This window comes from Bubalus bubalis, chromosome X, assembly GCF_019923935.1.
Source record: "Bubalus bubalis isolate 160015118507 breed Murrah chromosome X, NDDB_SH_1, whole genome shotgun sequence".
Classification (NCBI taxonomy): domain Eukaryota; kingdom Metazoa; phylum Chordata; class Mammalia; order Artiodactyla; family Bovidae; genus Bubalus; species Bubalus bubalis.
Window position 1 is genome coordinate 12,282,132 of NC_059181.1, and position 26,219 is coordinate 12,308,350.

The 26,219-nt window shown below is 37.3% G+C and overlaps 1 protein-coding gene across 1 annotated transcript in view; it reads right to left on the bottom strand.

The window, feature by feature from the left end:
• BEND2 (BEN domain containing 2) overlaps positions 1-25,941 on the bottom strand; it is a 55,213-nt gene extending 29,272 nt beyond the window's left edge. The window contains exons 1-5 of the mRNA XM_044937236.1: positions 25,835-25,941; positions 21,282-21,470; positions 11,685-11,827; positions 7,679-7,750; positions 336-440 (exon numbers count right to left, since the gene is read on the bottom strand). Of these exons, the coding sequence (XP_044793171.1) occupies positions 336-440; positions 7,679-7,750; positions 11,685-11,827; positions 21,282-21,470; positions 25,835-25,850 (525 nt within the window). The 5' untranslated portion in view covers positions 25,851-25,941. The remainder of the gene's footprint in view (positions 1-335; positions 441-7,678; positions 7,751-11,684; positions 11,828-21,281; positions 21,471-25,834) is intronic.
• Positions 25,942-26,219: the final 278 nt, after the last annotated feature.

The window sequence follows — 26,219 nt, forward strand, 5'->3', positions numbered from 1 at the left end:
AAAGTAGGTAAAATCATTAATACCTTATTTTCCCTGCAACATCATTTTCCACAGTCAAGTATAAATGCTGAATTTTGATTATATGATTTTTATTCCTCTTCATACCTACATTTTGATTGCACTTTATACCTTATGGTTACAAACAAAAATATTCAGCATCATGTCTCAAATCTAAACTTTAGCATTCCTCCAACAGAAGTTTAGTTTCCAACCTACTGCTAAAGTATAAATCAGTCTTGTTAATCTCAGAGTTATTAGCTCTCTCTCACTTCTAACTGAGTGGTTATTTAGGAAATATAGGTTTATGGAAGTAGTAAAAATGTTCTAACACTTACACAGGGTGGCATCTGTGGTGTCTCCAAAGAACGCCGTATTTCTGAAACTAGTTCACGAAGGTGGTTAATCTGACTATTGATGATTTCAGTAAGTTCTTGCAAATTCTGTTACAATAAAAAAATTTAGTGTTCCTATTTTGAAAAAAACAGTAACATATAAGAAAATACCAATAAACCAAACTTTGACTGCCAGAATCAAAGAAAGTTCTCAAGCCATCAGAAATTTCTTGTTTCCCACTTGCTGCCTGGTTGTTGGTGATCCAGAGCCAAGCTGGCTGAGATAAAGCACCCCAACCTCCCACTCAACTACTCCATATCATACAGGCATTTGAAGAAGCTTGAATACTGGAAAGTAAATGTACCACAATTCCTATAAGCCATCACATTTATGATGGAGTCATTTTACATCAAGGAAGGTGCTTTTTTAGGAAAGAAATGTTCAAATCTGTTAAAAGGCAAAAGAGCCTCTTTCCATACAATATCAGTATAAACTAACAGGCAGAGAGCAGCCCATTCCAGAAAGAATAGTGAGCCAAATACAATAGATGTTTGGCTTCAAAGTATTTTACAGTCATGCAATTAACAACCTTACAAAACCTTTGAGTACACAGCCCCTCTATGCCAATCAGTATGTGACTGATAAAACCTGAAAAATCCTGAAATACACAGAAATTTCATTCAGGCAAAAATACACTTATACAAAGAGGTCAGAACCACTACCTCATTCATTCATTAATTCAAGTAAATGTTCATTGGGGGCTTACTACCTGTCAGAACAACTTTGCTAGATGCTGGGAATGTGGACACTAAAAAAAAAAAAAATACTCCTGCCCTAAGGAACTTCTATTTTAGCTGAAGAGAGAGAAAAATAGACAATATCAATAAATAAATTGATTAGAAGCCTAGAACAGTGTCCATGCACTGGCAGCATCAGTATCACCCACAGCTTGTCAGAAATGCAAAAAAAATCCCCCACCTCAGACCTGCTGATACAGGAACTCATCGCTAGGAGAGAGCCCTCCAAGTAATTCTAATGCATGATCAAGTGTGAGACTCACTGGCTTATTACACTGGGATAAATAGCACAGGGTCTAGGGGGACAAGGTTGGGTTCAAATACTAGAGTTCTACCACTTATTAGCTCTATGAACTTGGGCACTTAACTTCTCTGTGCTTCAATCTTCTCATATGTAGAATTGGGGATAAAAATCTCAAAAGTTATCCTGAGGACAAAATGAGGTAATGGAGTCTTATACTGATATTAACATAGTAATTATAGTACATAATAACCAGTCCAATAATGCTCATCTATTATTATTATTACTACCAGTGTCATGACACAAGTAATAAGTGTGCACAGAAAAAATGGGACCCAATCCAGGCTGGCAATCATGGTAGGCTTTTCAGAGAAGGAAATGACTATGTTGAGAATTAAAAGGTGAGAAACTATTCGCTTGGTGAGGATGCATGGAAGGGCATATAGAACAGAAAGAACAGAAAATTCTAAAAGACCAGAACATGAATTAGCATAATATATTTAGGGAACTATCTATGGCTTAATACAAAATGTGAAACTTAAGAGGAAAAAACATTGGGGAAGAAAGCTGGGGGAGGCAAGTAGTGCCATTTTGAGATTTTCACCCAATAGAAACTCAATCATGGGAAAGACATGAGGCAAACTCATCTTTAGAAAAGATTAAAATGCAAAATGGTGAGGATCTGAATCAAAGATGTGGTGGTTAGGATGTACAAGAAACTGTTTTGAGTGATATTAAAGAAAGAGAATCCTTAGGACTTGGTTAATGGGGGAGAGGGGAGGGAACTAGTCAAAGATAATGTCTGGATTTCCAGCTTAATTAAAGACATGATGGTAGTTAACCTGAGAGAGGGAATATGGAGAAAATTATTTTGTACACATTATACTGAGTTCTTCAGCAGGCATTGGCTAGATACATTCATGATTCTGGGGCCGTGAAAAGTGGCAGAGGCTAAAGACATAGATTTGGGAATCAGAATTGTATCAAAGCAAAACCTTTGATAAAGAGAATCATTCAGATAGATTTAGACTGAGCAGAGGGGGACCAGTGGACAGCACAATGAACTTACAGGAGAAAGATGTAATTTCAAAAACAGAACAACACTTTTAATAATCCAAATGCTCATAGACACTCAGGATGATATCACACAATAAAATAAAAATATCAATGCTATAAAACAGTGGCAATCAGAAAATAACAAATTACTGACAATTACAAATATAATTGATTGTGCCCAAAAAATACAAACACAACATCAGGAAGACAAAGACAAGGATATCTCTCAGAATGCCGTACACAGGTCAGAGACAGAAAATGAGATGAACATTAAGCATCATGGATGATGTAAGAGTTGTCACATCCAATTACAAGTCACTCCAGGGACTTTGCTAGTGGTCCAGTGGTTAAGAATCCACCTTCTGATGCAGGGGACGTGGATTCAACCCCTGGTCAGGAAACTAAGATCCCACACACCATGTGACAACTAGGCCCACATGCTACAATTAAGATTGATGCAGTCAAATTAATTAATTTTTAACAAAATAAAAATTACTCCAGAGGGAATAGAGTATATGGAAAGGAAGAAATGAAGAAAAATTCTATCAGAGCTAAAGAATGTTCTATCAGAGCTAAAGAATGGCACAAATATTCAAACTGAAAGGGCCCATGGATACATGGGAAAAAAATAAAGATTCTAAAAGTTTCCAAAGCCAGAGAAAAAATTTCACCTATAAAAAAAAATCATAATACTAACAGACTTCTCAAGAGCACTTGATGCTAGAATAGAATTTCTATGGGAAAGTAATTTTGAATCTAGAATTGCATACTCAGCATGTGGGACAATTATGGGGCATAAGAGACATAAAGGGACACAAAGAAAATTTCAGATATACAAGGACTGAAAATTCAACTCCTATGCAACTTTCTGTAGGAAAAAAATGTTTAAAAAGTAGTTACTCAGAGAAAATTATAAAGAAAGCAAGAGGGGAATCCAAGATGAAGAAGCCATGGGATCCAAGAAACAGCAGGCAGTCAAAAGAAGTACTGAGATGACAGTTGTGCCTCTAAAGTAATTGGTGCAAATTATAACAGGAAAGATTTGTGGGCAAAAAATTACGTAAAGAAGAAAGCAGACTCTATTCAACATGGAAATGACTCTGAAGCTCAAAAATCCTAGCAAAGAAATAAAAAGGCATATTCCTTCTTTCAACAAAAGTAGTCAGCAGAAAATCCAAAAGAAATAATCTTCTATAGAAGAAAATATTTAGACAAATAAAAAGTCACTGTTCAAATAAATCCAACTAGAATATGACATGATTTTGAGCGCTGTTGGAAGACAGGAGAGAATCCGTTGACCTTGATGCTTACGACCTTGACTAGTAGAAAATTAGCAACTTATAAGATTATATTTCTTAATTAATTCAAAATAGATTAAAGACTTGAATGTAAGACCAGAAACAATAAAACTCCTATAAGAAAACATAAGCAGAAAGTACCTTGACATCAGTCTTAGCAAAGTTTTTTTGGCTCTGATTCCAAAGGCAACAGCAACAAAAGAAAAAATAAACAAATGGAACTATATCAAACTAAAAGAAAATAAATTTCTGCACAGTGAAGGAAACCATCAACAAAATAAAAAGGCAACCTATTGAAGGGGAGAAGATATTTGCAAATTATGTATCTGATAAGAGGTTAATAACTAAAACATATAAAGAACTCATACAACTCAACAAAAAACAAACAAACTGATTAAAAAATGGGCAGAGGACTTGAACAGATTTTCCAAAGAAGACATACAGATGCCAATAGGCACATGAAAATGATGCTCAACATTTCTAATCAGGAAAACACAAATCAAAACCACAACATGATATCATCTCACAGCTGTCAGAATGGCTATTATCAAAAGGACAAGAAATAACAAGTGTTGGCAAGGATGTGGAGAAAAGACAACCCTCCGTGCTTTTGGTGGGAATGTAAATTGGCACAGCCACTATGGAAAATAATATGGATGTTCCTCAGAAAACTTAAAATAAAAATACCATATGATCCAGCAATTCCACTTCTAGGTATTTGTCCAAAAAAATGAAAAACTAATTTGAAAACATACATGCACCTCTACGTTCACTGAAGCACTATTTACAATAGTCAAGATATAGAAACACCCTAACTGCCCATCAATGAATAAAGAAGATGTGGTATATATACAGACAGTGGAAAAGTACTCAGGCATAAAAAAGAATGAAACCTTGTCATTTGTGACAACATGGATTGCTAAGTGAAATAAGTCAAAAGAAGACAAACACCATGATTTCACTTACATGCAGAACCTAATAAACAAAACAAAACTCATAGATACAGAAAACAGTTGGAAAAAAAAAATATCATGTATGAAATGAGTTGCCAGTCCAGGTTCGATGCACGATACTGGATGCTTGGGGCTGGTGCACTGGGACGACACAGAGGGATGGTATGGGGAGGGAGGGGGGAGGAGGGTTCAAGATGGGGAACACATGTATACCTGTGGTGGATTCATTTTGATGTGTGGCAAAACTAATACAATTATGTAAAGTTTAAAAATAAAATAAAATTTAAAAAACAAAATAAAATAAAATAAAATAAATTTAAAAAATAAATAAAGAAAAAAAGAAAACAGTTGGTAGCTGCCAGAAGGGAGTGCTGTTGCAGGGTGGGCGAAATGGGTAGAGTGGATCAAGGGATACAAACTTCCAGTTATAAAATAAGTCATGGAGATGTAATGTACAGCATGGCAACTCCAGCCAATAACGCTGTACTGCAAATTTGAAAGTAACATAAGAAAAGTTGTCATCATAAGAAAAAAAATGTGTAACTCTGTATGGTGACAGATGATAACTAGACTTATTGTGGTAATCATTTTGCAATGTATAAAAATGTTTAATCATTACACTGTACACCTGAAATTAATATCATTTTGTATGTCAATTATGCTTCAGTTAAAAATAAAGATATATGTTTCCCTATGAGGCCAAAGATACCATTTGGTTGTATAGAAAATAATGTTTATAAAATCCTAGCACTGTATGTACTGATTAATTTTTATTTCTGTAAATAATTTGTACCTAAAACATGGAAGGCTTAATAATAGTTTACAGAGCAGAATTTATATATTTGTCAGTGTTAGGAATGTGAGAAATGAGCATTAGAAAGAAGATAAATGGAGGACAGTGTATGGAATGGAAATGTCTAACTCTTATACAATGGGGTGTGATTACAGTTAAAAGACTGCTGTCTAAAGCTGACAGAACAGGTAATATAAGTTTAATAGCAAAAACTAACAGAGAGCAATAAACTATAAATATCAGTATAACTAATTTCAGAGTGGGGAAGATGAAAGAGCTAAATTCCTATTTTTTCAAAGTGATAAGTTAACAGTTAACACCAAAAGTTAACACAAAAAGAAATAGGGTGTATTATTTGTATAATGGTAGAAACTACAAGAAGAATTTAAAATAGACTATTAAAAGTGGTTACCTCCAAGGTATAGGGCCAAAGGTGGAGAAGAAAAGACTTTCATGTTTCATTTAAGCCATTCTCTATTCTTTAATTTTTCATTTAAGCCATTGTTTATTCTTTAACTTTTCTTTGAACTGTGTGTCTATGTTTTACTTTTATGATTAAGAGAGCTAAAAAACAGGAAGTCAGGCGCTTAGATAACATAAATGACATTTAAAGAACTGGGTTATAAAGGTAATCAGAGAGAGAAGATGACAGCTAGAGAGGGATAGGAGGCCAAAAGAAGTGATTTTAAAAAATAACAGTGGGAGAATGAATATGCTGAGAGTGACAGAGACAGAGGCTGAAGATCCAGCAAAGAGGAGGGTGATGGATTAAAGGAGGTGTCTGAACACAGGGAAAGAGGATCAGATGCAGAAACCAGAGGAAGTGTTAGTGTTAGCCTTACAGGGGGAACCCTTTTCCCCCTCCAGCGGTCAGGAAGGAGGTTGGCAGAGATGGAACTAGGCAGGTTTGAGGGCTGTGAGAAGAATTGGGACTTGGAGGGGATTTCTGCTCCACACTTCACCATTTTCTCCATGAAATAAGCGAGAAGGATTGGGGTTGTCTGAGGGTCACCAGTCCCCAGCAGAGGTTCTCCCCTCTGCTTCCCAGCCTGGCTGGACAGGGCTGGGGTTTTACTAAAGGGGACGCTGGGAAGGATATAAAACAACAGGTGGAAGTGCTGCCCCGTGTGGCCTAGACTGGGAAGGGAAGGCGCTGAAGACAGGAGGGAGCCTGCACAGGAGGAGAAATGGAGAGGATCCCCCAGGGCCCACTGCAGGGCTGTGACTCTGAAACCTGGCTGTGTCTGATGGGAGATGCTCCATCCCACCACATCTTGCACAATCGTTCAGAAGGTCCTGGCAGAGCCCTGTCAACCTCATTCATCAACCTCGTGGATCCTGATGTAAAGCAGGCTGGGCTAGCACTGCTCAAAATCAGAACTCCCTACTTAGCCCCTACGTTCCTGCTGTCTGTACATCCTTCCCCAGAAGACACCACAAGTCCCCTTTACGTGTTCCACTTCTGTTCTCAATAGTGATAATGATAAAGACTCTCATAAACACTTCTTACTTTTCAAAGTATGTTAGTTCATTGTATCAAAGAAATGTTATATGTTAAGAAACATTTATTTGTTATAAATGTTCATTATTGCTAGGGTATGCAGCTCACAAAATCCTTGATAGTTACACACTTCTATCAGTCTCCACCAATATGTCAATTTTTACAAAATCCCCTCAAAATTATATAAGATATACTCATTAAAAAACCAGTGGTGGGCTGCCATTTTGCTTCAACTGAGATATTTTAACACGCATTTAGGCATAATAAATTTCATCCAAATCAGCCAACTTCCTTAAAAGAGAATATTGGAGAAATTCAGTATTGAACAGTCTAGATAAAAGACACTTAACTACATTTGACCAGTTATGGGCTCTATTTTAAAAAAAACAAAAACCATATTTTTATTTCAAGTTTTTCACTTAGGAATGTTGTTCTAAGTAGATATTTTTTAAAGTATCACAATGGAATGAATAATCATAGAGAACTTGGCATAGCAAAATTTCTATTAATAGTACAATGACACTCATGCTGCAACTAAAAGATCTTGCAGGCTACAATGAAGATGGAAGAACCCGCAAGCTGCAACTAAGACCCAGAGCAGCCAAATAAACAAATATTATTAAAATGAGTACAATGACATTAAATGATGTAAAGAAAATTATAATCAATATTTTGGAAAACTACATTTAAGACACAACTTTGATACCTGACAATAGCGTTGGAGTCGAGTAATTTGGTTATGACGATATCCATTAAATGAATCTTCAGCTGTATGGTTCTATTAATATCAGAAAAATAAGTAAGTCAATACTTAATATCTCTAGGAACCAAATAAAGCACTAAAAATATATACTTTGCTCTATATTAATTGTTTTCTTTTTTACCTCAAAAGTATTTCAGAAATCTACAATATAAAGCATAGATGAAGTAAAACCAAACCCCACAATCATGAGGATGAAAAAGATAAAAGCCAATTAAAAAGAAGACTAAAAGAATGAAGTTATTATATAAGCTAAGATTAAGAAAAGCTCCTGAATATTCATATGAACAGTTTATAATATACATGTAAACAGACATAGTCATAAATGTATGTGTATGCTAAATTAGTAGACACACTTATTTCCTAGCTCTGTCTACTAAGTGGGACTAAGATCTATGAAGTAGGACTAAGATCTTGCTACACAAGAGTAGCAATGAACACACCTAGCATCCAGAGCTTGGTTTCTAAATACCACTCTCCAATAAAAGGAACCAGAGGTGAATTGAAAGACAGGTGAATTCCAGAGCTGGAACAGGGAAAGTATATATGAGGCTAGAACACCTTGTTAATGTCAGAAAATATGGAATTGCTCAAAAAGAAGGAGAATGTCAAAAGGTCACAGGAGCCAGAAGGAGCTCTCAATATATCATCAAAGCTGTAAAATTTGGTTGATAAAATAGTGGCAATATTGGATTATAATGTATATAATACAATAAATGCCCACCAGTCCATATTGATATAAAATATATAACTGAATAAATAGGGAAGAAAAGATAGTTATTCCTTACAAATTAATTCCACAATAAATACAAAGAAATAAGGGAAACAGAAAGTCACCAATAGGCAAACACCACAGTAGTAAATGTTGCAGATAAAATCCATGGTAAAATCCATGAGCTAACTCAACACCAGAGAAGGCAATGGCACCCCACTCCAGTACTCTTGCCTGGCAAATCCCATGGACGGAGGAGCCTGGTAGACTGCAGTCCATGGGGTTGCTAGGAGTCAGACGTGATTGAGCAACTTCACTTTCACTTTTCACTTTCATGCACTGGAGAAGGAAATGGCAACCCACTCCAGTGTTCTTGCCTGGAGAATCCCAGGGATGGGGAAGCCTGGTGGGCTCCCGTCTATGGGGTCGCACAGAGTCGGACACGACTGAAGCGACTTAGCAGCAGCAGCAGCAGCAGCAGCAACTCAACACAGAGCAAATAGTTGAGGACAGGATATGAGCACAAAGTATACTCCTTCCCAAAATATTTATTAATTACAAAGGGGAAATAGTAATTTTACAATGAAAAAATCCAGACCACCACCAGATGATTGGTGTTAACATCACCAGTAAAAAGACATATGGACATCTCAAACTTCTGATATGATTCATGAGGAGACAACATGGTGTATGTGGTGTTCTTGCCAAATTGCATAATTTCAATCTATTCAAAAGAAAATATCAGACACACAAAAATCAAGAGACACATTTTACAAAATAAATGATTAGTACATTCATCAAAATGGTCAAGGTCACAAAAGACAAGGAAAGACTAAGGAGTTGTCACGAACTGGAAGACGCAACTAAAATCAATGAGGAATACTGGATTAGAACAGGAAAAAAGACTGGAGGAGAGGGGATGGTGAAAATCAAACAAGGATGCAGTTTAGCTAATTGTAGGGTACCAGTGTTAATATCCTGGTTTTGAAAACCATACTGTAGTTAAACAATTACCATAACTTTAAGTTACGCAGGTCAGTTAACATTAAGGAAAATTTTGTGAAAAACAAGAACTCTCTGTGATGTATTCGTAACTCTTCCATAAATCTAAGTGAAAGAAAGTGAAGTCACTCAGTCATGTCCGACTCTTTGCAACCCCATGGACTGTAGCCCACCAGGCTCCTCCGTCCATGGAATTTTCCAGGCAAGAGTACTGGAGTGGATTGCCATTTCCTTTTCCAGGGGATCTTCCTGACCCAGGGATTGAACCCAGGTCTCCTGCATTGCAGGCAGACGCTTTACCGTCTGAGCCACCAGGGAATCCCCCATAAATTTAAAACCATTTCAAAAATTAGAAAAGCTACTGAAGCAGGGTACAAAACCGCTATGAATTTCTATTAGATAAGGAAAAGAGGAAAATAAAATGGTAAAGTACTCATGTAAGAGAAATATTTCCTTGGGCTCACAAGTTCAGAGTAACTCCACAGTAAATGAAAGCTGAAAAGAATTTTAATCACTTTCTTTATGACAGTAAATGTGAATATATTTGGCAATTATCAATTAATACTACAAAAATATTCAGTCTGATGTACATTCATTAATGACACTTCCACCTTCTCCACAATCAGGTGTTCATGTTCTTACATAGGGAGGGTTTATTAATAAACCAAAAGGAAATATAAAAGAAAGAACTGAAAGAAAAGCTTTAAGGCTTCAATTTCGCTTACAACAAGCATCAAAGGCCTAAAGGACCTCTGCCCATTGCAAGCATTACAATAACATGGAAAGATATTTGCAGAACTGTTTTCTCATTAAGTCAACTATACTTAAGACAACATTTTCCATTAAGCTTAACCCCTTATGTACTTCAGGATGGAAAGACTAGTCTTCTAGTAATATGGTACCAGAACTGCTTTAAAAACAAATATTTCTAACCACGAAGAACTAATGTTATATGACTTTTAACTTTCAAATAATCCAACAGTGACACTCTGTGGACAAAGCAGGAAGCACTTAAGCACCGGTTTTTCTTAATAAAATTACTCTAAGACACCTTAAATCCCTTTTTGGAATAAAACACAGTATAAATAAGTAAACAGACAGCAAATAGCCATTTGATTTAATTATAATAACTCTTTATTCTAAGGATAAATTATGGACTATAAGGATAATTTTAATAGAACTATACCAAGTAATTATCAGTGTCTTTGTTTTTAAAATTATCTGAATTAGCCCCGCATTACAAATTTATTAGGCAGTAAAAATTTTATGGAATTATAGTAGATTAGTATAAAAACAATATTGTCATCTTACCCTTCTACAATGCTTTATGCTTTTCAAAGTACTTCCACATAAATATGTCAAAAACCATGGCTCTTGGAAGGCAAATAACACTATCCCCCAAAGATTAAAACATCAGGGCTGACAGAAGTTAAAAGAACTGCCTACACTAATTAGGTGGTATTACTATCCTCATCCTCATGTAAGTAAATTACTGTATTTTCTGTTAAACTTAATTATAAACAGTTTAATAATCTATTTTATTCAACTTCAGAGATCTAGAAGCATAGCACAATATGATGAAATGTAAAATAGCACAACCACTTCAAAAAACTGTTTGTCAGTTTCTTATAAACTTTAATCTACCCTGTGATCCAGTATCTCCACTCCTGAGGATTTACCCAAATTAAATGTAAACATATGTTGACAAAGAGACTCCCATAATAATGTTCATAGCCACTTTACTCGTAATAACCAAAAACTGGAAACAACCCTAAAGTCCTTCAAAAGGAGAATGAATAAACAAATCATAGATATTCATACAATGGAAAATTACTCAGTAATAAATGGAAATGAAATATTGCTACAACCAGATGAATTTCAAAACATCACTCTAAGGAAAAGAGACCATGGCATGAAAGAATGCACACTGTGTGAGTCTAGATATTGTAAAGTTCTAGAACAGGCAAAACTAATCTATGATGGAAAAAAACATCAGAATGGTATTTCAAGGTTCAAGGGGATGGAAACTTACTGGGAACAGTTATGAGGGAACTTTCTGGGATGATGTAAATATTCTTTACCTTGATAGAGGGGGACATACATATTTGTTGAAACTCGCTGAACTTAAGATCTCAAGTTATACTTAAGATCTGTGCATTTCACTATATGAAATTAAACTCAATCTATTAAAATAAAGCTGAATGAAAAAAAGAAAAATTTTCACTTTACTGTACAAACCATGTGATCATCTTCTGGAACAGATAGTCGCTCTTTTTTGCACAACGGCACAGACTCCACTTCCTCTGAGTCAGGGTTACCTCCTTTTAAAATTGCCAGACATGAAACTATTTGGCTATTTAATGCTTCAAAATCTTCCATTTCTGAAAAGCAAATGCATAAGTTACTTAACACACTTACTGCTTTAATACATTTAATATGGATGGATATGTTTTCAGAATGCCAACTCAGGTTGAATTGGAGTTCTAGCTGAATTTTAGAGAGCAACAAAATGAGAATTCTTCTATTAGTGATTTAGGATAAACTTTTAAAAACTGAAGGACTTTATTGCCCACAAGTAGGAATAAGAACACAGAACAAACACGGTTCCAAATTGTGAAGCAAATGCTTTACAATCTAAATGCTACAGCATAAGTGCTGAAAACAAATGAACAGAGCATGAGTCCTAACTGCTCTGGTCAAGGAGTTCAGAGGCTTTTCACTCAGGGAGGCTGCAGGCCTCCAAATTTAAGTCAGGAGTCTTTTCGAGCTTGGGCCTCCACCATGGTGTGGCCTGGGCAGACCACTAAGACATCAGCTTCTTCCCTGACAGGTGAAAACTGAGCGAAATTACATCTAAGGTCATCTCAGTGCTAAAATTATGACTGCTTCCATAGTTAAATTTTATATTAAACCTAAATAACTGCATGTGAAAAATAAGCCAAAATCTCTTCTAGAATTATGAAGGCTCATTTATGGTTGAGTCATTCATCTCTGCAACCAGAAAAAGACATTGAGTGCAATGCTATTATAGCATATCTTGCTGGGAGGGTCGTTCATGAGAGAGTTAATACCCTTTATCCATCCTGAGCCAGAGTAGTAATAAGAGGCAGAATGATAAGATTTGAGCTTCATCTCTTTTCCTATTTCCTTTTCATTCTACAGTAGAGATACTAGTCATGAACAAAGGTTCAGAAGCAAGAAATCAAAAGAGATAAAGACTCTCAAGTTAGATAAATGCTGACTAATATTGTGGGGAAAATTCAATTATTAAATACCTCCAATTTGAGCTATAACCTCACTTTTAAAAAAAACTCACTTTTTATTTTTAAACTAGTTGCTTTTTTCTGACTAATACAAGCTATGGATAATTAAACTGTAGTGTTCTCATACAAAGAAAGAACTACACAGCAAAGGGAATAAACCAACTACTGCTATACACTGTGAGAATGAACCTCACAACCATAGCATTGAGTAAAAGCTAGACACAAAAGAGAATATAGTTGTGATATCATGAATTTATAATAAGAAATATATATTTGGTCTCTATCCTGGTTTCTACCACTGAGTTCCTAAAATCCTTAAAATGTTTTAAGTGATGAGTGATCAGATATCTTTTGTTATGTTATTGAGGTTAGTTTTGGAATGTCTCTGGATCACCTAAGGATAGAGGCTGGTCACCAGAGGAACCAACCACGTGACTAGTAGATGGGCACTTCCAGTCCCATTCCCCTAACCTCCAGGAGGGGAGAGGGGCTGGAGGTTGAATCAATCACCAATGGCCAATGATTTAATCATGAATATGTAATGAAGCCTCCATAAAAACTCAAAGAGAGTTCAGAGAGCTTCCAGGTTAGTGAACACATGGATATTGAGGAGAGTGGAGCTAGGAGAGGGCTTAAAAGCTCTGTGCCCTTTCCTCATACCTTGCTCTGTGCATCTCTTTCATTGCACAGAGTTATATCCTTTTATAATAAACCATTATTCCAGTAAGTAAAATCTTTCTCTGAATTCTGTGAGTCTCACTAGCAAATTAATCGAACCCAAGCAGGTTGTGGGAACCTCTGATTTGTAGCAAGTAGATCAGAAGCACTGGTAACAGCCTGGGCTTGCAACTGGGATATGGGCAGGGGGAGGCAGTCTTGTAAGACTGATATCTTAACCTGTGGAATCTGACACTATCTACATTAGGCAGTGTTAGAATTGAGTTGAATTCTCAGACACCCTGCTGGTGTCCAAGAATTGCTTGATGTTGTGTGGGAAGCCCCAACACACTCAGTAGAAAGATAATGTATGATATGACTGACCTAAAGCTCAATCTAAAGACAGACAAAAATAATCGATGGTGAGAGATATCAGGACAGCACTACCTTGCAAGAGAGTACTGACTAAAAGGGAGGTGAGAGCTGATTCTGGGGAGCTCATAACCTTCTATCTTTTGGTGTGGGTGTTGGTTATATGTGTGAATTAATTTGAAATTTTATGCTGTGTATTTATGATTTGTGCATATTTTTGCATGTGATAAATTTCTATAAAAAGTCAACCTAAAATTAAGTTCTTTATAAAAAATTCAGAATCTAAATTAAGTAATCCATCACTAATAAATATCATAACCCTGAAATACAATTTCTTTTCTTTTTTTTTTACTCCCTATTTTATATAGTAGTTTGACCATACTGTACACTGAGCAATTTTGTATGCCATTTATAATTTTTAAAATATTTTAAATGCCTGCATAATATTCCATTTTGTGTATGTCCACAGGTTATGTTATCTGTTTTCTGTTGCAGGACATTAATACGGCTTCCAGTTGCCCACTATTTTGTTATAATGATGTGTACACATTCAAATGTAAATAGTTATGTATATCTCTGAGTAGTTCCTTATAATGGATATATAGAAGAATCCCTAGGTCAAAGGCTATGAATCTTTCAGGGGCTCTTGACAGGTGCTGCCAAAATGTCCAAAAAGGTTACACTAATTTACATTCATAAAAACTGTAGTGCAATTGTTTTTCTCCATTAACACTAAAACAAATCATGTAAAAATTGCTAATCTGATAAATGAAAGTTTATTTCATTTTTGTATCCCATTTTAATTTGCATTTCTCTTGTTACTAATGCAGTTGAATATTTTTCAGATGTTTTCTATCTATTAAGAGTTCTTGTCCTGTAACTTGTTATTTTTCATGTCCATGTCCTCTGCTCATTGCCCTATTAGAGTTTCAGTGTTTCCTGTTTGATTTGCATGATGTCTTGCTATCTTAAGGATAGTAACTCTGGAAAATGCATATTTTCAGGAAATACTTTTCCCAGGTATTGATGTGCTTTTTGAGGTCTGAGTTTGTGAGCTAGGGAGGGGTTATTTGTCCTTAACTTTATCAAATTAATTAATATTTTTGTGCTTTCTTGAACTGCTTCTATACTCAATCTTCCACTAGGATTAGAAAAAAACATTCAACTATGCTTTCATCTCGTCTTCCATACTTCCATTTACTGCATATTCAGCTCTTTAATTCATCTTGAAATTATTTAAGAGTGATGTGAGGCAAAATCAAGTGGGCTTCCCCATTTCTAATAGTTAACCATTCATACCAGCATGATTTGCTACGTAATATGATATTCATATTAATATACCGTAGTATATTAACTCTAAATTCTTTATTCTGTTTATGATCTTCCTATTGCATTAAATCTGGCTCCCTACTTCAAAACTAGTACCATAATATTTCAATAATTGTACTTTTAAATGTTTTGTGTGTTTGATATGTTTTAAATTACCACCTGTCCATTAAATAGGTTTTCCCAAGGCTTTTTAAAGGTACACTAGGGTATTTTTTTCTCAACCAGGAAAAATTTGTGTCTCTCCACTTACTCAAGCCTTTTTCATGACCCTCAGTAAAGTATGTGCTTTCCTTTCATATAGGTTCTTCTATTTTTTTATTCCTTACAATTTTAAATATTTATTTGTAGCCATTATCTGTTGGGGTTTTTTCCCTATATATCTTCTAAATTGATGCTGGTATGTGAGAAAATAATCTGTCCTTATAATTTAAAAAATTATCTAAACTGCCCCAAGGAAAAAAAATCTCAACAGATCTATAACAAGTAAAAATATTAAATCAATCACCACAAACCTCCCAGTAAAGAAAAGGTCTGGACCAGCGGACCTCAATGCTGGATTCTACCAAATATTTAAGGAGAAATTAACACACCGATCCTTCTCAAACTCTTTCAAAAAATTTAAGAATTACCCTGATACCAAAGTCAGATAAAGACATAAGAAAAGAAAAACAGGCCAATATCCCTTATGAATACAGATGTAAAAATCCTCATCAAAATATTAGCAAGTCTAATCCAACAGCATATTAAAAGAATTATTCACCATGACCAAGAGGGATTTATCCTAGGAATGCAAGATTGGTTTAACATAAGAAAACCAATCAATAGAACACATCACATTAATAGAATAAAGAGGGGAAAAAAACACGATCATATCAATTAATGCCAAAAAGACATCAGACAAAATCCAACACCATTTCTTACAAAAATTCTCAGAAAACCAGGAACAGAGGGGAAATTCCACAACTAGATAAATGGTATTTATGAAAACCCACAGCTAACATCACATTCAGTGGTGAGTGACTTGAAAGCTTTTCCCCTACGATCAGGAGCAAGACAAGGATGCCCACTTTCACCACAATCAACATTATACTAAAAATCTTAACCAGAGCTATTAGGCTGTCTGGAGGCAGAAATGCCAAACCACTCCAGTACACTAGCTGTGAGAACCCCATGAACTGTATAAAAAGGCAAAAAGATATGACACTGAAAGAGGAGCCCCCCAGGTCGGAAGGTGTCCAGTATGCTACTGGGAAAGAGTGGAGGACAACTACTACTATCACCAAAAAGAATGAAGTGGCTGGGCCAAAGGGGAATTGACACTAAGCTGTGGATGTGATACGTGAGGAAAGTAAAAGCCGATGCTGTAAAGAACAGTATTGCTTAGGAGCCTGGAACGTTAGGTCCATGAATCAAGGTAAATTAGAAGCAGTCAAACAGGAGATGGCAAGAGTGAAAATCAATATTTTAGGAATCAGTGAACTAAAATGGACAGGAATGGGCGAATTTAATTCAGATGACCATTATATCTACTACTGTGGGTGAGAATCCCTTAGAAGAAATGGAGTAGCCCTCATAAATCAACAAAAGAATCCAAAATGCAGTACTTGGGTGCAACCTTAAAAATGACAGAATGACCTCAGTTCTTTTCCAAGGCAAACCATTCAACATCACAGTAATCCAAGACTATGCCTCCACCACTGATGGTGAAGAAGCTGAAGTTGATCAGTTCTATGTAAAGCTAGATGACTTCCTAGAACTAAAACCAAAAAAAAAAAAAAAATGTCCTATTCATCACAGGGGATTGGAAGTAGGAAGTCAAGAGATACCTGGAGTAACAGGCAAGTTTGGCCTTGGCATACAAAATGAAGCAGAGCAAAGGCTAACAGAATTCTGCCAAGAGAAAGCACAGGTCCTAGCAAACACTCTTTTTCAATAGCACAAGAGACGACTTTACACATGGACATCATAAGATGGTCAAAACTGAAATCAGATCGATTACATTCTTTGTAGCCAAAGATGTAGAAGCTCTATACAGTCAGCAAAAATAAGACATGGAGCTGACTGCGGCTTAGATCATTAGCTCCTCACAGCAAAATTCAGGCTTAAACTAAAGAAAGCAGGGAAAACCAGTAGGTCAGTCAGGTACGACTTAAATCAAATTCCCTATGAATACACAGTGCAGGTGAGGAAGATTCAAGGGATTAGATCTAGTAAACAGAGTGCCTGAAGAACTATGGACAGAGGTCTGTAATACTGTACAGGAGGCAGTCAACAAAACCATCCCAAAGAAAAAGAAATGCATGAAGGCAAAACGATTGTCTGAAGAGGCTTTACAAATAGTTGAGGAGAGAAGAGAAGCAAAAAGCAAAGGAGAAAGGGAAAGGTACACCTAACTAAATGCAGAGTTCCGGAGGATAGCAAGGAGAGACAAAAAGCCTTCTTCAGTGAACAATGCAAGAAATAGAGGAAAACAACAAAGAGTAAGACTAGAGAACTCTTCAAGAAAACTGGAAACATCAAATAAACATTTTATCCAAAGATGGGCACAATAAAGAACAGAAACGGTGGAAACGTAAAGATCTAATAAAAGCAGAAGAGATCAAGAAGAGATGGAAAGAATACACAGAGGAAGTGTACAAAAAAGATCTTAATGACTCAGATAACCACGACGGTATAGTCTCTCACTCAAAGCCCAACTTTCTTGAGTGTGAAGTCAAGTAGGCCTTAGGAAGCACTGCTTCTAATAAAGCTAGTACAGATGATGGAATTCCAGGTGATCTATTTAAAATCCTAAAAGAGGATGCTATTAAAGTGGTGCACTCAATATGTCAGCAAATTTGGAAAACCCAGAGCAGTGGCCACAGGACTGGAAAAGGTCAATCCTCATTCCAATTCCCAAGAAGGGCAGTACTAAAGAATGTTGAAATCACTGGACAATTGTACTCATTTCCCATGCAAGTAAGGGTATGCTCAAAATCCTTCAAGCTAGGCTTCAGCATTATATGAACTGAGAACTTCCAGATGTTCAAGCTGGGTTGAGAAAAGGCAAAGGAACCAGAGACCAAATTGCCAATATTTACTGGATCATAGAGAAAGCAAGGGAATTCCAGAAAAACACCTACTTCTGCTTCACTAACTACACTAAAGCCTTTGACTGTGTGGATCATAACAAACTGTGGAAAACTCTTAAAGAGATGGGAATACCAGACCATCTTACCTGTCTCCTGAGAAACTTGTATGCGTGTCAAGAAGCAACAGCTAGTACCCTACATGGAACAACTGACTAGTTCAGGATTAATAAAGGACTACAACAAGGCTGTTAACTGTCACCCTGCTTATTTAACTTATATGCAGAGCACATCATGTGATATGTCGGGCTGGATGAGTTACAAGTTGGAATCAAGATTGCTGGGAAAAATATCAACAACCTCAGTAATGTGGATGATACCACTCAAATGGCAGAATGCAAAGAGGAACTAAAGATCCTCTTGATGAGGGTGAAGGAGGACAGTGAAAAAGCCACCTTAAAACTACATATTAAAAAAACTAAGATCATGGCATCTGGTCCTATCACTTCATGGCAAAGGGAAAAGTTGGAAGCACTGACAGAGTTCCTCTGTCAAGCCTATGGTCTGTACAGATGTGAGAGCTGAACAATAAAGAAGGCAGAGCACCATAAGAATCGATGCTTTCGAACTACGGTACTGGAGGAGACTCTTGAGACTCCCTTGGAAAGCAAGCAGATCAAACCAGTCAATTTTTAAGGAAATCAACCCTGAATACTCTTTGGAGGGACTGATGCTGAAGCTGAAGTTCCAATTCTTTGGCCACCTGATTCGAACAGCTGACTCACTGGAAAAGACTCTGATGCTGGGAAAGATTGAGGGCAGAAGAAGAAAGAGACAAAGGATGAGATGGTTGAATGGCATCACCAATTCAATGGGCCTGAACTTGGACAAACTCCAGGAGATGGTGAGGGACAGGGAGGTCTAGCGTGCTGTAGTCCATGGGGTCATGGAGAGTTGGACACAACTTGGCGACTGAACAACAACAGTTAGGCAGTCTTATGCTACCCTGAACACTTACAGATGATTAAAATTATATATATATATATATATATATATATATTTTTTTTTTACCACAATAAGAAAACTACTTAGCCACCTTCTATGAAATCTCCTAAATTTTTCTTTCAGTTAGATAAGATAAAAGGGATCTAACTAAAAGTACTGCTTTGCAACCTCGTTTTTCTACTAAACATGTATTGGTCTTTCCAAACACAAACCTCTAGGTATACTGCAATCACTTTAACAGCTTCTCAGTTTCCTATCATGCAAATAGGCCATGCATAATCTATTTAACCAGTCCCTAACTCATGTATATTCAAGTTACTTCTAAAGTTTTCCCTCTGGCAAAGAACACGGCTGAACAGTCTTGCACTTCTGCAAGTAGTCCTGTGGGATAAATTCTTAGAAGCAGAAATGATAGTTAAAAGGGTATCCACAACTGAAAATTCTCCTCTATTCCTTTCCACACTAAGGAGGGCTGTTGTTGATGTTTATAATACACTAAGAAAGCATCCTGTTGGTCTTGTATATAGTTTTAAAACCAGAACCAATATAAAGTGATGACTTCTGGCATCATTTAGACCAGGGTTGGCAAACTACAGCCTGCAGACCAAACCCACCCTACTCCCTGTTTTTATGTAGCCCAGGAGCTACAAATGGTTTTAGTTGAGGGTTTCCCCCCCCCCATTTTTAAGTTTTAAATTTAAAAAAACACACACAAAATAAGAATATTTCATGAAATGGAAAAATTATAGGAAATTCAGCATCTATAAAGTTTTACTGAAACACAGCCATATACTCATCTACTAATATAATATTCTTTTCATGTTTCAACAGCAGAGCTGAGTAGTTGCAACAAGAGGCCTTACAACTGTAAATCTTAAAATATTTACTATCTGGCCCTTTACAGAAAAATTTTGCTGACCTCCAACCAAAGCAGCAATATTTCAATGTTTTAAAGAGTAGTAAACTCACTGTTTCAAAAGCTACAGGTGCACTTGGCTACCCCAGCCAATTTTCAACATGCCAGCATTTTGGAAACAAAGATCTCTAAACCAACCTATAGATAGTTTTGCACTAATGTAGATCCAAAAAAATTCTTAAGCAGTATTCCTTAAGTCTCATGCAAACAATTACACACTACAAGATATAAAATAGATAGCTAGCAAGGATGTACCATACAGTATAGGGAACTCTACTCAATAATCTGTAATGACCTATATGGGAACAGAATCTTAAAAAGAGTGGATATATGTATATCACTATGTATAACTGATTCACTTTGCTGTACAGCAGAAACTAACACAATATTGTAAATCAACTATACTCCAATAAAAATCTTAAAAATAAAAAAAAGAGTAGTAAACCCAATTCTCTATGCAAACAGCGAAGAGCATACTGTCATAGTTAATGAAGGGATGTTCCCAAGGGGTTAATGTCTCCTGGCTCTGTGTATAAGTGAGGAGGCAATGGGTCTCCCATTTCCTTGTGATTGTGGCTGAGAAGCAACAACTAGAAGGACAAGTAGCTAGAGTTCTGGCTGCAGGATTATACTTTCCATGGACTTTTTTTTGGGTGCTAATGTAAATAAAATGCTGTGTTTGAATTTCAAGTTTCAAATGTTTATTGCTTGTATACAGGGAAGGTACTGATATTAACCTTGTATCCTTAGAATCTTGCTATAACTGCTATTTATTAATTTATTTATCATATAATTGCTTGCTATAATTGCTTAGGAGTTTTTTTTGGTGATTCTTTGAGATTTTCAACATAGAAAATCATGTCATCTATTCCATGGACTCTTGACCCAAGCTGTTTCTCCCAAAAGTTCAGTTTTAGCTTTGCCACCAAATAGTTATAATTTTAGTTGCCAGGTATAAATAATTTTTCAGAGACAAAATATACTCTCCCCAGTGCTTTCCAAGGCTACCTCCCCACTCCCCATAGAACAAAAACAGAAAAGGAGACATGACAGAGCTTAAATAAATTGAAAATGCAAGCACAAGTAAACACTGTGCTATTAGCACAAAGCTTGGCCTTCTGATAATAAAGACTTAAGGTAAGAGTTAGAAGAATGTTTAAGCAATTTACTGGAAATGGGGACTGGGGATCAAAATTACACACAGGAGGAAATGTAACAAAATTACCATGTAAAAATGCAGGCAGTTCCTCAGGGCTATCACTGTCATCTTCAGAATCTGTTAGTAGAACCAACACTTCTTCATCAGAAGAGTCGTCAGTAAAATCTGTATCAAAGTCTTGTATTACCACAGCTCCAACATCATCATTATCATCATCATCATTACTGTCTTCTCCAATAGAAAAAACTATACAATCTAAGAAGAAGCAAAGAGAATGTATAGATTAGATGCCACATTAAATAAAAAGTTTCTAGCAAAAACCACCTTATAAAGTTATGGAGTGTTTAAAAAACATTTTAGATGAAAAAAATTAATTTTCATATCTCCAATCATCGCCAAGTTAGCTAAGAAATCAACTGCTTAGTATAAAGCTTAGAGAGATATATGTATACATAAACACAAATAGTATTATTTCTAGGACCTTCAGTTCTATAGAGCAATAAATTTCTTCTCCTTTAAGAAATTAGACCACCTGGCCCATGCACTGTGTTCAGTGATATGCTTTTAACTTTTAAATGATACAACTGAGATTATACAACCACACTCTGGGGTGACCATGAATTTCCAAACTTGTTCTCTAAAAATTAGTATTAATCTTTAAGATACTAAATAATGGAGAAATAACATATAAAAGTAATGTTATTATCAAAAATTAAATATAAATTGACTCTCACAAAATGTGAAATAGATGACTACAAGTAAACTACATGTGAAATATAAACTTGGAAAACTTCATATTTTAATGAATACAAAAGATAGCACAATATGCAAAATGTAAAATATATAAATGAGCTTTCTTGTTTCCTAAAGTTGGTCTGAAAAAAGAACATGTTTAAGCTTGAAGTATTAACTTGTAGGTCACATTGACCTTGCATATTTTGGATTCAGTACATTTATTTCAAATAGACCAAAGTACTAGAATAAAGTAATGAGCCAGTATAAGGTGGTTCTGTGAAAATGGTACTAAATTAGGAGTCACGTGGTGTAGGTTACAATTCAGGCTCTCTAGCTATCCAGAGGTATGAACTCTGGGCCAGATACATCTACTCTTTTGCTTCTGTTTTGTCATACATAAAACTTTGGGGTTGGCTTTGGAGAGTTGCAGTGAACTCTATCTACTTAATAGTCCGCATAGAAATAAAGCAAAACTTTAGAAACTACCTGGTATCCAAACAAAAGAAAATTGGTTAAATAAATTATGGTAGTTCCATATGACAGAATTGTATATTGCCAATGAGAAGAACATTCTCAACATTTATTAATATTAGAAATGCTTGTGAAATAATCTTAAAGGAGCAAAAAGATTCAAAGCAGAAAAATACAGCATAATCACAACTTTGAGAGCAGAAGGAAACATACCAATGGTTATCTCTATGTCACTATCTCTGGGTGGCAAAATTATCTTCATTAGATTTCTTTGTTAAGATTCTCTACAATAAAGTTTAGACTTCAAAATCAAAAGAAAATAACAAAAGCAAAGGCAATTGAAATTTTATTTTTAAGATAAGCTTTTGTACATCAACAGATCTTTCAAACTAGTATGAGTAAAGCAATTGACAATTCCATTTATGGTTTCTCAGTTAATTTGCAAAATTCCAATTAATTTCTTTAGGCATATGCATAGCTTTCACAGGCGATTTTTAAGACACTATAACATTTAGAAGTTGTTTGCAGATTATGCTCCCAAGGTGCAAGGAACTAAGTTGCCATGAATTTATCAAGTAACACATAGTTCACAATGATGAGAGCTGAAACCTGCCTTTCACATGACAACTACTGCAAAAAATGAAAAGTGAAAGTGTTAGTCACTCAGTCATGCCCAATTCTTTGTGATCCCATGGACTGTGGCTTGCCAGATTCCTCAGTCCATGGAATTCTCCAGACAAGAATACTGGAAGGGGTTGCCATTCCCTTTTCCAGGGGATCTTCCCAACCCAGGGGTTGAACCCACGTCTCCTGCACTGCAGGCAGATTCTTTACTGTCTTAGCCACCAGGGAAAGTGAAAGTGAAATCACTCAGTCGTGTCCAACTCTTTGTGACCCATGGACTGTAGCCTACCAAGCTCCTCCGTCCATGGGATTCTTCAGGCAAGAATACTGGAGTGGGTTGCCATTTCCTTCTCCAGGGGATGCTCCCAACCCAGGGATCAAACCTGGGTTTCCCGCATTGGAGGCAGATGCTTTAACCTCTGAGCCACCAGGGAAGCCCATAGCCACCAGGGAAGCCTACTGCAAAGAATATACACAGAATGTACACAACTAAACAGGACAGATAAAAATGACCAGATCATTCCTTTCTTTTTTTTTTTAAGCAAAAATGTGCATCAAAACAATCACTTTCTAAATCTTCTGTCAGGACTCTACAAAGCAGTCCTTCTACTCTCTCAATCAAACTTTAGAGACTACAAACTCTGCCTGATCCCAAAGGATGATAATACTGTGTCCCGTCGCCCTGCATTTGCTACAGGCAGGCTTGAAACTGAACTGACTCCATGCCCTGCTTTATAAAACAATGCATACAAAAAATGCTTGTAAAAGCTCTACTTGTAAACATTAAACCAGTTGACCACCTCCTGTTATAAAACCTGGGAGCAGTCCTAATTCGGAGAAAACTGAGTAGAGAAGGGAGGGAAGCTATCCTCAACTTACTAGTCTTTTCTACCGAACCATGCTCAACCCATACAGCTGGCTCACACAGAAGGGTTGGTCCTGGAGCTCACACAGAAGGGTTCCCCTGACTTACAGGGTCCTCAGATTTTGCATTGTTCTCTGACTCCTGCATCTGCCCTCTTGAAGCAAAGAATGCACTCTGCGCTGGGATTTCTCCATACACGTATCTTTATTTTCTTTCTCCTAATTTGCATATTTACCATAAAACACAGAGGCTGCCCAATCTGTCTTTGATCAAACACAGCCTCAAAATCAATGCCCCAACCTCAAAAGATGTTATAATGAATCAACTCGCTAGCTTATCAATTCTATAAACTCAAAATTCCACATAAAATTTTGGTACTGAGTATGCTGTAGGGTATACAGAAGTAGAAATATAAGGCACACATGAAACATATATTACGAACCAATGTTACCTCAGTGAAATGCAAATATAAAAGGAAATACAACAAAGTTGCAATATTTTTTAAAAGTCTACATAATGGCTGAAAGTCTTGGTCCTTCTTGGACCCCAACCCTCTCTGACAGAGAAAAGAAAGAATAAAAGATCAACTTGTTCCAAAAAGTCAGCACGAAGTACTTAAAAAATAAGTGGCTAAATCTCAAAAGCCCATAATGTTCTGGCATACCTAGAGAGGGGGGGGGGGGGGGGGGGGGGGGTGTGTGGGGGGGGGGGTGCGGGGAAGACGGACACCCCACCACCCAAAGCGCTGCTACAATTTGACGTTCGAACTCGCTGTGCCAGCAAAGCAAATCCTCTCCTCCCAGGAGTGCCCCAGCCATTAAGCCAAATCACTTTTCTGTGCAACGCACAACATGCCACACTCTGCGGCTGCTGGTGGCGCGAGCACCAGAAGCCTTGCAATGAAGTTCAAATACCTGTGGCGGATTCATTTTGATATTTGGCAAAACTAATACAATTATGTAAAGTTTAAAATAAAATAAAATTAAAAAAAAAACAAAGATCAAATTAGAAGAATAAAAATTTTAAAGCAACAAAAAATAAAAATAAAAACTGCGACTGCACAGAACTGCTTGCGTGCCAGTGTAGCACACTGCCCTCTGGAGGGCGTGGGAAACAACCGAGGTGGCCCACCCTCTGGCACGGTGAAGACTGAGACTGTTTTAGCGCCACTAGAGGTCCTGGAAATAACTGCCACCCTCATGCCGGAAACGAGGCTGGCTCTCACCACATGCTGACGCCATGAGACTCAGCATCCTCTGGTATCACCTCAAGTCCCAAGGACTCCATAAACGCCAGAGACCTGAAAACCTCAGGATCCCCTCCACCGCCCCCCACCCCAGAACGCCATGAACTCTACAACTGCCTTGAGCCCCAGAATCCCCTTAAGCCCCTAGGACACCAGAAAACCTGCCCCCCCCCCCGCCCCTTCATGCCCCAGGACGCCATGAACCTAGGACTCCGTTATGTCCAGATAGCCTCAAGCCTCAGGGATGCCATGAACCCCAGAACCCCCCAAAGCCCCAGAACCCCCCCAAAGCCACAGAACCCCCAAAGCCACAGAACCCCCAAAGCCCCAGAACCCCCAAAGGCCCCAGAACCCCCAAAGGCCCCAGAACCCCTCAACCCTGGGAACCCACAAGCTTTGGATCACCTCTAACCCCTGGGGCACCATGAACCCTGGGGACCCCAAAAGCCCCAGGACCAGCTAGAGTCTCTCGAACACCCTAGCCCCAGGCGTGCCTGACCAATATGGGACTGAAGCCGAGAGGCCATAACCAGTCATGCCCTGACCAATACCCAGTCAGTCCCATGGTCGCCCACGCAACCCTCTAAACGGACTGGGTTCAAACTGTATCAGAACCTTTCCCTGAACCAGGTAAGGAGAAGGAAAAGCTAGTGGGGGTCAGCTTTGGGGGCATCTTACCATCCTCGTCAGACATTGTGAGGCGGGATGCCCAGCTCTGAGTACCTCAGGCTGGGCGTTTGCGCTGCTGCCGGAACACGACCTGCCTCGCTGAATAACTGCCACAGACTGAGGTGCGGAAGCCAACGTGCGCAAACCACCCAAGCTTCTGCGGCTGCGCAGTAGCCCAGCTCCCCCTTAGGGGAGGGGGAGACCACGCAGGACGCAAAGTGTGGCGGTTTGCCTCCCTCCCTTTCTACCTAACTGTACTTTTTCGACACATTAAAAAAAAAAAAAGTGAACTAGTAGCCATCAGGGTAATTCCACCATAGGAAGCTTGTAGAATGTAAGAGATTCGAGTTCAGATTTTATCTAAGGTTTTCTGAGTTTTGTACTCATATTCAAC